Source organism: Dunckerocampus dactyliophorus, chromosome 2 (genome assembly GCF_027744805.1).
Source record: "Dunckerocampus dactyliophorus isolate RoL2022-P2 chromosome 2, RoL_Ddac_1.1, whole genome shotgun sequence".
In the NCBI taxonomy this organism is placed as follows: Eukaryota; Metazoa; Chordata; class Actinopteri; order Syngnathiformes; family Syngnathidae; genus Dunckerocampus; species Dunckerocampus dactyliophorus.
In genome coordinates, this window is record NC_072820.1 from 47,207,925 (window position 1) to 47,220,966 (window position 13,042).

Below are 13,042 nucleotides of genomic sequence, written 5' to 3' on the forward strand. Positions count from 1 at the left end.
TTCCTTACACTAAGTCTGGGCGGAGTAGTGGAATCGGAATGGTAGTTTGAGGTTTAATTTGTACCCTGTGTTCAGCAAGTTACTGAGACCAAAACCCACTGCTCTTAGTCTTGCAAATGAGGTGAAGCCAGGGCCGAGCCAGAACAATAGATGCTAACGAGCCAGTATCAGAGTCGTTCATACCCAACTCAGGGAGCGACACTTCCCTTTTATCGGAGGTGTTAATAGCAGGAGAGGATTATACAACTACTCCGCCCAGGCTTAGGGTAAGGAACCAATAGGAGGAGGGTGTTGGCACACCAATTCCGCCCACTCTTACTGTATTTAAGGCCTAGGCTACCAGCACTTTAGTTCGCTGACGAAGCTCTTCGGATGAGGAGTGAAACGTCCGACACCTTCTTCACAGAAGTACAGATGACGTCTCAAGAAGCCTTTCTCTCGATAACAAGGTAGAACATAATTACAAACAATATAGAACATATTTAAATAAAGTTGAAAAATCATGTAAATGAACCTCAGGAACACTGCATTAATCAGCTCACAAAAGTGATGGCACAAGCAAACAGCGCAAGCATGAATGCTCGGCGAGAGCACAGGCCTGCAGGAGCCTGGAGAGGGAGGGAGAAATTTTGCCTAAGTAAGGCAGAGTTTGAATGGCCAAGCAGGGTTTCCGCTACATGTAAAATAAAAGTCGGCACGCCTTAAAAAAAACAAAAAAAACAATGTTAAGTAATATACACGCACATATGTATACATATATACATACATATATGTGTATATATATATGTGTATGTATATATGTGTATGTGTATGTATATATATATATATATACACACACACACACACACATATATATATATATGTGTATGTATATATGTGTATGTGTATGTATATATATATATATATACACACACACACACACACATATATATATATACACACACACGTATATATATATATATATATATATACACACACACACACACACACACACACACGTACATATATATATACGTATATATATATATATATATATATATATATATATATATATACGTGTGTATATATATATACACACACACACACACACACATATACATATATATATATATATATATATACACACACACACAGTCAAACCATTCTTAGCGGCCACCTTTATAGAACGGCCACCTGCCTATAGCAGCCACTGAAAAATCCCTCCCAGCAAATTTACATGTTATAGACCCTGTGTATAGCAGTCACCTTTCCAACGCGGCCACCCATTTTGTCTCCCTTGGTCAATATCTGACTGCATGTAGCGGCCAAATTACCAACTCAAGTAGAAGCTTCATGCACAAAAAAGTTTCGTTTTTCAATCAATGAAGCCGTCGTGTGAAGACTTTAATTACTGAGTCCTAGCTCAGTCACAATCATTCACAAGATCCACACAAACTGTCAGTTGTTCCACATAAAAAAGCCGTCTACTTCTGAGCTTGCTATTTCCTGGTCAAACATGTAACTTTAAGAGCATTTGCACCAAAACATTACCGCAAAGTAGGCTGGGAACAGGACGTGCTCCCGGCGACGCTACAATAAAAACAAAAACATACGCTAGCATGCATGCGGCAGCGGGAGCAAAACTGAGTTCGGTTGTACTTATTGAAGTATTTTAGAATGTACTCACGTTATTTTTGATCAATCCTCATCCACAAATCCATCAAAGTCCTCATCTTCTGTATTCGACACAAACAAAGCCATCTTCTTTTCCGTTCGCTACTAGTCTGTTAACTTGTCAGTGTTATTCAGCTCCGAAGCAAAGAAGGAAACTTCTCCTGTTTCTTCTGCCAACTTTATTTATTGAACGCGGCCACCAGACAGCACCTCAGAACACACACATCTCTCAGCATCGTCTCTCCTTCCTGCTTGCCCACAAGGCAAAGGTTAAACAAGCCCCACTACATAGCTGTCCAGCCAATGCCTGTAAGAAATGACACCGTTTATTTCCTGGTGTGCACTGGTCAATACTGTAATTCCGCTTGTTGTGGGGAAGGAGAGACTCACGTCGCCGATGCACTTTAATCGCTTTATTAACAGCGGAGAACACTGCAGGACTTTACATCCACGCCAACATTAACACACTTCCCAACTCTCTCAAAACTCACAGCTAGCACTGAGCCTAGCTCTCCTGCTCGGGACGCCCACCGTCACTTCCCGTCACTTCCTGATAAACTAAAGCTGTAATGACACTCTGCCGTATAAAAAGTAAAATATTAAAAACAAGCGTAAGACATTACTAGCACAGCTTTGTTCTGTGGGTCGTGGATATATGCTATCAGTTATTAAGCCTCTAGCTTCCTTTTAGTAAGTAAAAACCTTGGCTATGATTGCACTACATTGTCATGTAGACCTACAAAGTACACTTGGAAGAACAAGAGGCGAATAAATGTATTGCAACTGATGTGAAATTGATGAGGGGTAGGATTAAATAAGCTTTGCTTCTTCCTACTCCTTTTTGTACATGCAAAATTGTGAATTGTACTATGTGATGTGCTACTGTTTGACTCATGCATGTACAGGATTAAAACCATAAACCATGATAACAAGCCTAGTAGTGTTGTACAACTTTTATCCGCAGTCCGCAGTGCCCTCTCCTGGCCAACATTATTATTTCCCCCCCCCCTTTTTTTTCTTTTTTTTCCCTCTACTGGTCAACATTCAAACTGGACGCCAACCTGTCTATAGAGGCCACTTTTGCAGACTCCCTCTAGTGGCCGCTAGAGACAAGTTTGACTGTATATACACATACATATATACATATACATATATGCACACACATATATACACATACACATATATACATATGTATGTATATATACATATACACATGTATAACAATTGAAATCTGTAAAGAAAAAAGCAAAATGTGTTAATAGACTGTGTGTATAGAACTCCAAAGATTGGAATGTTTGAGGATTGGCTTAATACAACGTTTACAGACATAGGTCAAAAAACAATTTTTATATGTGGAGACTTCAATGTTGATCTTTTGAATTCACATAAGCACAAGGAAATGGATGACTTCACAGACACAATTTATAGCTTGGGTTTATATGCTAAAATCATTAGACCAAGTAGAATAACAGACCACTGTGCCACCCTTATCGATAATATATTTACCAATGACTTTGATAATGATACTACTAGTGGCCTGTTAATTAGTGACATCAGTGATCATCTTCCAATTTACAATGAACATTATAATAAAAGACAGGTGGTAGCAAAACAGACTTTACAAAACAGCCATCACTGGCTGCAGATAATCACGTTACATTGCTTGCCTTGGCCAATCAGTGCTGTGAAGAATTTAGCGCGCTCCTGGTGCGTTCCATTTGTTCTTGGAAGTCGGAATTTCCGAATTGCAAGTCAGAGCATCCACACAACCTCTGTGTTAACAATCAGTGATGGCTGCCTCGTGTGTAAACGGTAAATAATCAATAAATAATTTATAAAAAATATTGCTGTCGTGTAAAGTTTTTCTGACTTGGCAACTGTAAGGCTTTTCATTCGGAGATCACCTCACTCTCAATCGAACTTCCCAGTTCCGAGTACAAATGAAACGCACCATCAAGTGACTGATACCCAAGAACACAACGCTTGCTGAATTCAAGGTGAAGAGAGCCAGATTCGATGAAAAGGCAACTCTACCTGCTTTTGGATTTGTACCCATTTACAAACCGATCCTCGTAGCATCGTATGAAGTTGCTTACCTTATCGCAAAGCAGGGCAAGCAACACACCATTGGTGAAACACTCATAAAACCAGCTGCGTTAAAGATGCCGAATCCGATACTCGGAACAGCGGCTGAAAGTAAATTATCCCAAATTCCTCTTTCAAATGACACCATCAGCGACAGAATAGAGGACATGAGTAAAGACATCTTGGCTCAAGTAGTCACAGATATGATTTCAAGCCCGGCAAAATTCAGCCTTCAACTTGACGAGACCACAGACGTTTCTAATCTAAGCCAGCTTGCTGATTTTGTGCGCTATGTGAAAGATGACATGATAAAAGAAGATTTTTTGTTTTGTAAGCCAACAACTAACAACAACTAAGGCAGCCAATGCAAAGAAGCTTGTGGATGACTTCTTCAGAGACAACAATCTTTCATGGGACATGGTTTCTGCAGTTTGTACGGACGGAACTGCTGTCATGCTGGGAAGAAAGTCTGGTTTTGGTGCGCTAGTAAAAGTCGATGCACCACACATCATTGTTACGCATTGTATTCTGCACAGGCATGCGTTGGCAACAAAAACCTTGCCTCCGAAAATAGCAAAAGTATTAAAAACTGTAGTGGAATGTGTGAACTCTGTGCGAAATAGTGCTCTGAGGACCGCATCTTCAGTGAGCTGTGTAAAGAATTCAACGTACTACTGTACCATTCTGGTGGTCATGTTCGGTGGTTATCCCGGGGACAGGTACTGAATCGTGTTTTTGCCATGCGTGTGGAATTAGCCCTGTTTTTGCAAGAGTACCAACATTGTCATGCAGATTGCTTCAAAAATTCAGAGTTCATTCTCATTTTAGCATACATGGCTGATATATTTGCAGCTCTCAATCATCTCAATCAGCAGATGCAGGGTGGTGGAGTCAACGTCATAGAAGCGGAAGAAAAACTGAAAGCTTTCCAAAAAAAAGCTACCATTGTGGAAACGACAAACAGAGAAAAACTTTGCAAACTTTCCCCTTCTGAGCGTAAGTAAGATCGAAGCTGTGTCTGGAATCGGAGATGTTTTTTTTTTTTTTTTTTACCCCTGTCCTGTCCAGCCTTTAAAGCAGATAGAATTGTACATCTAAATGCCGTCAAGTGCTCAATAGATTTACTCTGCCAGTGTGTGATATACAATTCCCCTGTTATACAGAATTTATTTCACTTTGATGCTTGTTAAGCAAATTTGGAGCGACCGGACCGGAGCAGGAGGGGACAGAGAAGAAGAGAAAAGGAAAAAAAAAGGGGGGGGGGGGACAAAAAAAAAAGAGACAAGAGACAAGAACAACAGCAGCAACAACAACAATTGTGACAACAAGAACAGAACAACAGAAACATACAGAACTACATCAGCAAATAAATGTCTGTGACAACTATAAAGACGAACAAGGACATAAGGACAAAGGACAAAACAATAACAACAACGACTGAGATGTTGAATCGGATGAATCGGAGATGTTTTTGTCCCCATGGAACTGAAGCAAACCAGTTCCAAACGCACTTAGATGAGCTTGCAAAGTCTCTCAACGGATATTTCCCTACAAGAGAGTCGTATCCCAGCATGGGTGAGACAGCCGTTCACGTTTGTTGTTGAGACAGCAGATGTCAATGACGAATACCTTGACGAAATCATTGCAAGCCATGTGTTAATGATTGTTAACACAGAGGTGGTGTGGATGTTCTGACTTGCAATTCGGAAATTACGACTTCCAAGTACAAATGGAACGCACCAGGAGCGCACTAAATTCTTTGCAGCACTGATTGGCCAAGGCAAGCAATGTAACGTGATTATCTGCAGCCAGTGATGGCTAAGCGGGGCGTGTCATCACGAATTGACACGATGAGTCTGGTGTGTCTTAACCTCCGTGGCGGAGGCTCCGCCGAACCCCTGGGACCGACTTACCGAACCCCTAGGGTTAGATCGAACCCAGGTTAATAACTGTAAACTGCTGTAAACGAGTGTCTTTCTAACACAGTCACTATTGTAGTGCAGCATTTCAGTAACAAACCTACAGCTTATTTTATAAACAGTGACACCATTTCTGTGTAACACTGCTGTAAATGCACATTTTGAGGGAACCAAAAAAAATTTGATAAACAAGCTTTTGGTGAAATGTTTTCGACTTGATATTTCGTAGCCCTTTCAAAATAGAATCCCAGATATCCCAGCATTACCTCTATGAAAGAAAATTGGCTTAAATTTTACCCAAACCCATTTGGTATGAGCAACAACAAAAATATTATATTTCATTCTCAGTAGGTGACATAGAAATATCAGCAATATTTGCATGTCAACACTGCACAGGCATCTCACTTCACAGCTCCTGCAAGATAATAATACCAATCATTTAAAATGCCTAAGTAGTGTTGACACGCCAATATTAATGTTTTAGCAACATCAATGGTTTCCTGTGTCTCATACCGAGAAAGAATTGTAACCTTTTTTTAAAGTAAATGTATGTATTTTTAAATGCATGTGCTTTTGTACAAGTGATGCCAATACATCCAGGACTCTTATTTTCAAGAGAGGAAGAACAGGAAATAATTGTGGGGATAGAGAGAGGGAGAGAAAGACAATGAGAGAGAGAAGGAGAGACAGACAGCGAAGAGAGACAGAGACCGAGAGAGAGACACACAGAGAGGAGAGAGAGAGAGACAGAGACAGAGAGACTGAGAGAAACAGAGAGAGAGAGAGAGAGAGAGACAGAGAGACAGAGAGAGATTAGAGACAGTTGTGGTTCCAACTTCAGCTTGGACCACTTCTCTCTTAGGGAGAGAATATAGTGCCAAGTGATTATCAGGTCAGACTTTTTTGTGGACAATGGTTTTGTGATGCAAATGTTTCACTCTTGAATGCACATTGTTTTGAGAAGCGAAACGCCTTATTTTTATGACTTCAGCCAACTAGCTGAACTAGCCCCGTCAACACCAAAACCAGTCTCATGTGTTTACTTCTTACACTCATCTACCCCTAGCTCCTGGAGTTGAACCTGAGTACAGTGGCCAAGTGTGGCTCTCACAACACATTAAGTTGATTACATGAAGTTGACCTGAATATGACGGTTGAGCAACACTAAAGCGAATTAAGCTATCACTTGAGTACTGGAAGCTCACAATAAATAAGTTACTGTAATTAATTCATTCAAGTTCATTTGAGTACTCCATACTCAAAATAAACAAGTTACTCTAATCAAAATATTTAAGATAATTTGAGTACTGCAAACTCAAAATAAGCAAGTTACTATAAGCCAATTATTTCAAGAGTCAAGAGTTTTGAAGTAAAATCAGCTTATTATATTTTACATTGTAGGGGAAACCCTGCCATGTGTGAGTTAACCCTAACAAAGAAGCCTCATGGATGATATGAAAGTCATGGGATGTTTCCTGGGGAAAACTCAAAATAAAATTATATTTACCAGACATAAGCAGGGGGGTACATGAACACCACTTTGAGTTTCTCTGAAGATGAGGACAGAATATCTGTAAGAAAACAGAAAGAGTATAAGCATTCATTGAGTTTAATGGTTCTTTTCATGAGCAACAAAAAGCGAGCAGTGAAATAGATCCCCACTTTTCGCGGGCGTTAGGTTTGATTGATTTGCACTTTGTATGTGTAAATAAATGAATTTTAAGTCAAAGGTTTTGAAAAATTAAATTTTTTACATGTGCATTCTCAAATCACCGTTTCCTTAGTTTTTCTGTGACTACACAAACAATCATGGAACAATACAATTTACAATGGCGAGGCTTTTTTTGGAGAAGTTTTTTTTTTCCATAGCTCATTTTCTGTGTTGCTGACCAGGACGTGATGGACCATGCTTCAAACTCCACTGTGTTCTTCTTCAAGGCATTGTTAGTTAGCACTAGAGTAGCACACTTCACATAAGGAGTACAGTGCAGAACCATGCAAACTTTATTGGACTAAATAAGTCAGGTAACATAGTGAGGATAAGCGGCATCGAAAATAGATGAATGGAGGTCAGGTAACAAAAGGAGGCTCAACATTTTAGACTACCGTATTTTCACGACCATAAGGCGCACTTAAAAGTCTTAAATTTTGTCCAAAATGGGCGGGGCGCCTTATAATGCGGAGCGCCGTATGTGTGTACCGAGTTCCGAAATGTGTAAGCGTTGCTGGGCGCTAAAGGCACGCCCCTGTAGTTATATAAGTATGAAATGGCGCCATCTATCCATCCAACTACATCACCAACATGGACGACTTGCCGCTTACTTTCCTCATCCTGGTGAACCAAACTGTAGAGAACACCAGCACGGTAGCGATACACACAACGGGACACGAGAAGTCGGCTTTTACTGTTGTGATTGGTTGCCATGGTAATGGACAGAAACTGCTACCTGTGTGCCTAAAGAAAAGTTTCCAGCCGGACCAAAGGGACTGGAAGGACGATGAGAAAATGGCTGAGTGACGTGTACGGAAAGAGACCGGATGTTTTTTTTCCACACGCGTCACCACAAATTAAGCAAATGAACTTGGAGCTTAACATCATTCCGGGAGGCTTGACGAGGGAACTGCAACCGCTGGACATCGGTGTAAACACGGCGTTTAAAGTTACATTTCGAGCGCCGTAGGAGCGATAGATGACAGCTAGCGAACACAGCTTCACTAATGGATTGTGGATGCTTGGGCTAACGTGTCTGATGCACAGTTCGAGCTTTCACAAAAGCCAGCATCATTTCTAAGGCGCCCCACGGCAACGAGACTGATTGACAACGACGACAGGGAAGTCGGCATGTGTTACCGTGCATACCTGCGCCCAATAGCACGGTGCGCTTTGTGTATGTGTTAAAAACAAAAATAGCACCTGTAGCTGAGACTGCACCTTTTAATACGGTGTGCTTTATGGTCGTGAAAATACGGTCGCTCTCAGCTAAATAACTAAAAAAAAAATTCATCTTTGGTAGCGAATGAGTTGAATAAGTAAGTTAAATAAAAAAAAAAAAATCCAAAATTATTTGTCATATTGAAGAAAAAAAAAAAAAAAAAAAGACACAGCAGCGGCAGCAGTCCCATGCACCCCACCACCAGTTTCAGAAATTCCTTGGGGAAACCCTGATGTATGGTCGATACTGGAAACATGATTGGCTCTGGACATGCGCAAGACCACATCACTTCCGCTACTTACATTTTTTTACAACAGAGCTTCTGCGACATCACGTGTCGTGACTGCTTTTTTTTTTCCCAATTTCTGAACATAAATGGTCAATACCATACCAAATATGTGTAATACTTGTATATTGGGGGTTCTTTTCCTTAATGACACTTATTAAAAGACTTTGCCAGCATGTAGATCGTCCTTATTCACCAACCGTGACCTCACACTGTACATGTGCCACAGGCGTGTACATCATAACCGGTCACGTAAATAATATGAATTGCAGCAGAAATCAAATCTAAGTATATAGAGTATTTACATACATATGACAATAGAGACAAAACAAATATACATTGATAAATACAAATAAAGATACGATTAACCATATAAAACAAAGCTAGATTAGCTAGCCGAGTTTTCGTGCAATTGATGTGCTCTCGCCATACGAGCAACACACGACCGACTTACTCGACACGCATGGAGCACGTAAGAAATATCTGAACGTGCGTTGGCTGCACTAATTACGTAAGACACACATACGGAGTACGCAACAGAAAAACGTACATTTTGCTCAAACCTTACAGCAGCAAAACATACGAAAGACACACGTTGGCCGTACGGACTATAAGGACGTATGACGTGCATAAGTTTGTTTTACAACATGAAAAAACTTCAGCACCCGTTGAGTTTGTTTGACATGACAAAGAACCTCTGTGGCCTGTCTGCAGGCGGTCTCCGGCTCAAAAGTCAGCACGTGACACGCATGACCTGCGTTTGTTGCGTTTTTTTACACGTAGACCGGCAATAGGAGCCCATATGACCGGTTGTGACCTAGGCTTGAATGAACTCCAAGCACAGGGGTCTTCAATTAAAATTTAATAAGGTCCGTTTATGCAGTTTTTTTCACAGCGAAGGTCCGAATCTTATTTAACCTTAAATTGCATCAAACAGACTAGCCCATATAAATATCAAATGTAATTTAACCCTGCACATCACCCTAAAACCAGTGCTTCTCAAATAGTGGGGCGGGGGCGGTGAACTCTCAGGGTGGCGTGACGCAGGGAGGATTTTAATATTAGTGCAGACCTGCCAACATGTCTGAATACTCAGCATGCAATTTGAATACACTTGTATGCTTCATTGCTCTCCTTTTTGTTGCATTTTGCTGGTTTCAGTTTCGAGATCAGTCCGTACAGTACAGATAAATAAATAGGTATTATCAGTTTCTCAATAGAATTTCAAATTGGGGGGGTGCGAAAATATTTCCACAGTGGTGGCATGACAAAGGAATTGGGAACCACTGACCTACAACACACTTACAGTATTTTGGCACCTAAATTACATTTAAAAGAAAACGCGACCAAGTTTCCGTTCCATAAATAATAAAAAGTTTGACTATACAAACAGTGTATAAAGTTAAATAAAACTGCACCGGTTTCTCTGAAAAAAAATACAAAATAAAAAAAATTGAATAACAACAATACATTGTTTACCTTTGGGTCTCTGCAGCAGAAGCACTCTCTCGTCAGCAAAAGATGTTTTGTTCCAATATCCGTACTTAGTGAAGACTCAATTGAACGTTGCTTTGCTGTAAATTTATGTGCTATGACTAGATTTTTAATTGCATGGCGCTAGTTTCAGAGCACGAGACACAGCGGTTTGGCAACGGATTAAGATTTTTTGGTCCGTCCTTTTACTTTTAAATGTTCGATTTTCTTGATCAACTTCTTACTTTTGAGCCAGCCATGGTTCTATTCGAAGATTAGCGGCATAGGAAATGGAAGGTTCCTGGCAAGTAAACAAATGATTTAATTGGCTCCTTTTGAGTGATGTTACCACATTTGCTGTCACGTTAACGCTAAGAGTGAAGTAATCACGCCCACAAACTGCCGCTGCGATTGGTCCGCAAGCATGTTTATATGTTATTATAGTTCCCATTCGCTTTAATTGGTCACGGGTCCGTAAAGGGCCATCAATGGGATCCAGACCGAGGTCCGCCATTTGGTGATTGCTGACTGTGTGTCCAGCCTTGTGATGGTGATACTATCACAGAGGTCTCCTACCTCGCCCTCTGATTTTGAAGAGCTCAGCCAAGGGTAGACCTTTCACAATAATCGATGAAAGGATTAATCAAACAATATAAAAAAAACGGACAGGACATGGGTAAAAAAAAAAAAAAGGGCGATAATTTTGGCGCTTCGATAAATTGATGCCTGTTCCATTTCCTCATCTAGCTGTACCACACAGCAGGGGTCACCAACTTTTTTTCTTGCGAGAGCCACTTTTAGAAAATGAAAATGGCCACGAGCTACTCATTTTTGTAGAAATGATTTTCATACCTTATTTCAACCCAAACAAATCAAATATGCTTGTTTTACCAAAACATTCACAAAATGCTGGTATCCACAACTCACATTTTATGTTTCAGAATACTTTTCTTTCTAGTGTTCTCACATTATTAACTGAAAACCTGAATGAAAAGCAGACCTGCGGGCGCCTCGTGTGGTCGTGGGGGGCTACCTGGTGCCCGCGGGCACTGTGTTGGGGACCCCTGCCATACAGGCTGGATGACGAGAGGGTTCACTCTGGATGTGTGTGTGCACATTGTTTCTATGGTGATATGAACACAGAGAGACACAAGAGAGTGAACCTCCTGTTAGCTATTCAGCCTCTTTGTACCAGTAGGTGGAGGCGGGGCTACGTACAGAGAGTGCTAACAGCAAGCAGCCGCAAATATGAATGAAGGCACAAAAGCGAGTTTCTAAGCCTTTCTAAGTTCCTATGTGGATGTGCAGCAGAGCCTTCATCCCGACAGTCGACGCTTACTGAGGCCTTTGATCGGCAGAGTAAATATAAAAAGAAACAGCTCAAAATGGTGCGGGTTTACAGTGTCGCTCGCTACACTGCAAAAGAAATGCAACCTTTCAATACAGTTGAAAAGCCAACATTTTGGGAAATGGCAGACTGTACGAATTGCCTGGGAGAATGTGGGGGGCACATGTCACAAACAGCAATATAACTGAGTGAAAGAAGACATGTTGAAGGACATATCAGCAACATTGCATTTTAGCCCACTCAGCTGTGGTCCAGCTTGTAATGTACTGTGTAAACTGTGATGTCTTTAGTGTGCCTCCTGAGCTGCCATAGCTTCTGCAGTGAAGTTGCGCAGTGTTTCGATCAAGCACAGGTTATGACGTAAAATAATTTTAAAAAATGGCTACCACCTAAACTCACGCAAGTCATGCAGTCTGTCACATCCATTATTTTACACAGCTAAAATACAGTATGACACCCTAGAATAGTTTAACAATACACTACATCCTAGTGGTACGCCAATTATCACTGTGGGTACGTGAAACGAGCGCACGTCATAGCAGAAAGAAGGAAGGAGACAGTATAATTTTCTTCATTGCTCTGTGTAAGTTATATGAATAAGTAGGTAAGTTTGATGATTATCTTATGCATTAGTGTTTAATCTTGAAGGTTTACCTTATATTGGTGTTGCTATCCCCACACAGTGAAAACCTCTCAATATACTGTATGTGCGTGTCAGGATAAGAGAGTGGGGGTTCCCTGAAAATTAGGTTTTATCTCTGCTTGTATGTATATATGGTATCAAATGAATAGCGATTGCAAGTGGACAAAAGTGAAGCTCAAGTTCAACCCATTCAAAAGGGTCCCAACATCCGGCTGAAATAAGATATGTAGGAAGTATTCGTCCTACAGTAGGGGGTACATGACTTCAAGTCAAATGTCTGAAGGGGTACGGGACTGTAAAAAGTTTGGGAACTACTGCACTACATAACTGCGTGTAGGTGTTATTGGAGTGTTGTTTTTTTTTTTTTCGAACAGAGATGGTCTGTATAGTGTAACGTCGCAGGTGCTGTACAGTTTTTTGTAAATGGCTGCTAAGCACATGCTTAGAGCTCACAACATACTGTAGTTGTTGGTTATTATTCTGCATTATACTGTACGTTAGTAGTGTCTTGTCTGTTTTTATCCACCTATTGCGTTGTTGTATGTAGTTCTTTTGACACCATGAGTAGGATTTGTATGTGCAGTGTTGACCTCCTGAAATTTCAGTGAGGTTGAGAAGTTCATTGTGTTGTTTCTCTGCTTGCAAAATAAAGAGTTACCTCTTTTTCACCGAGTTGTGAGTGCCAAAATAGGCAACTTCTGT

General features: G+C 40.7%; 1 protein-coding gene across 2 annotated transcripts in view; it reads right to left on the reverse strand.

Annotated features, from left to right (window-relative positions):
• The window catches only part of LOC129177272 (zinc finger protein 518A-like), a 32,239-nt gene that overhangs the window by 7,890 nt on the left and 11,307 nt on the right, over positions 1 to 13,042 (reverse strand). For both annotated transcript variants that reach the window (XM_054768198.1, XM_054768196.1), the window contains one exon: positions 7,165 to 7,228. In XM_054768198.1, the coding sequence (XP_054624173.1) occupies positions 7,165 to 7,171 (7 nt within the window). In that variant the 5' untranslated portion in view covers positions 7,172 to 7,228. The remainder of the gene's footprint in view (positions 1 to 7,164; positions 7,229 to 13,042) is intronic.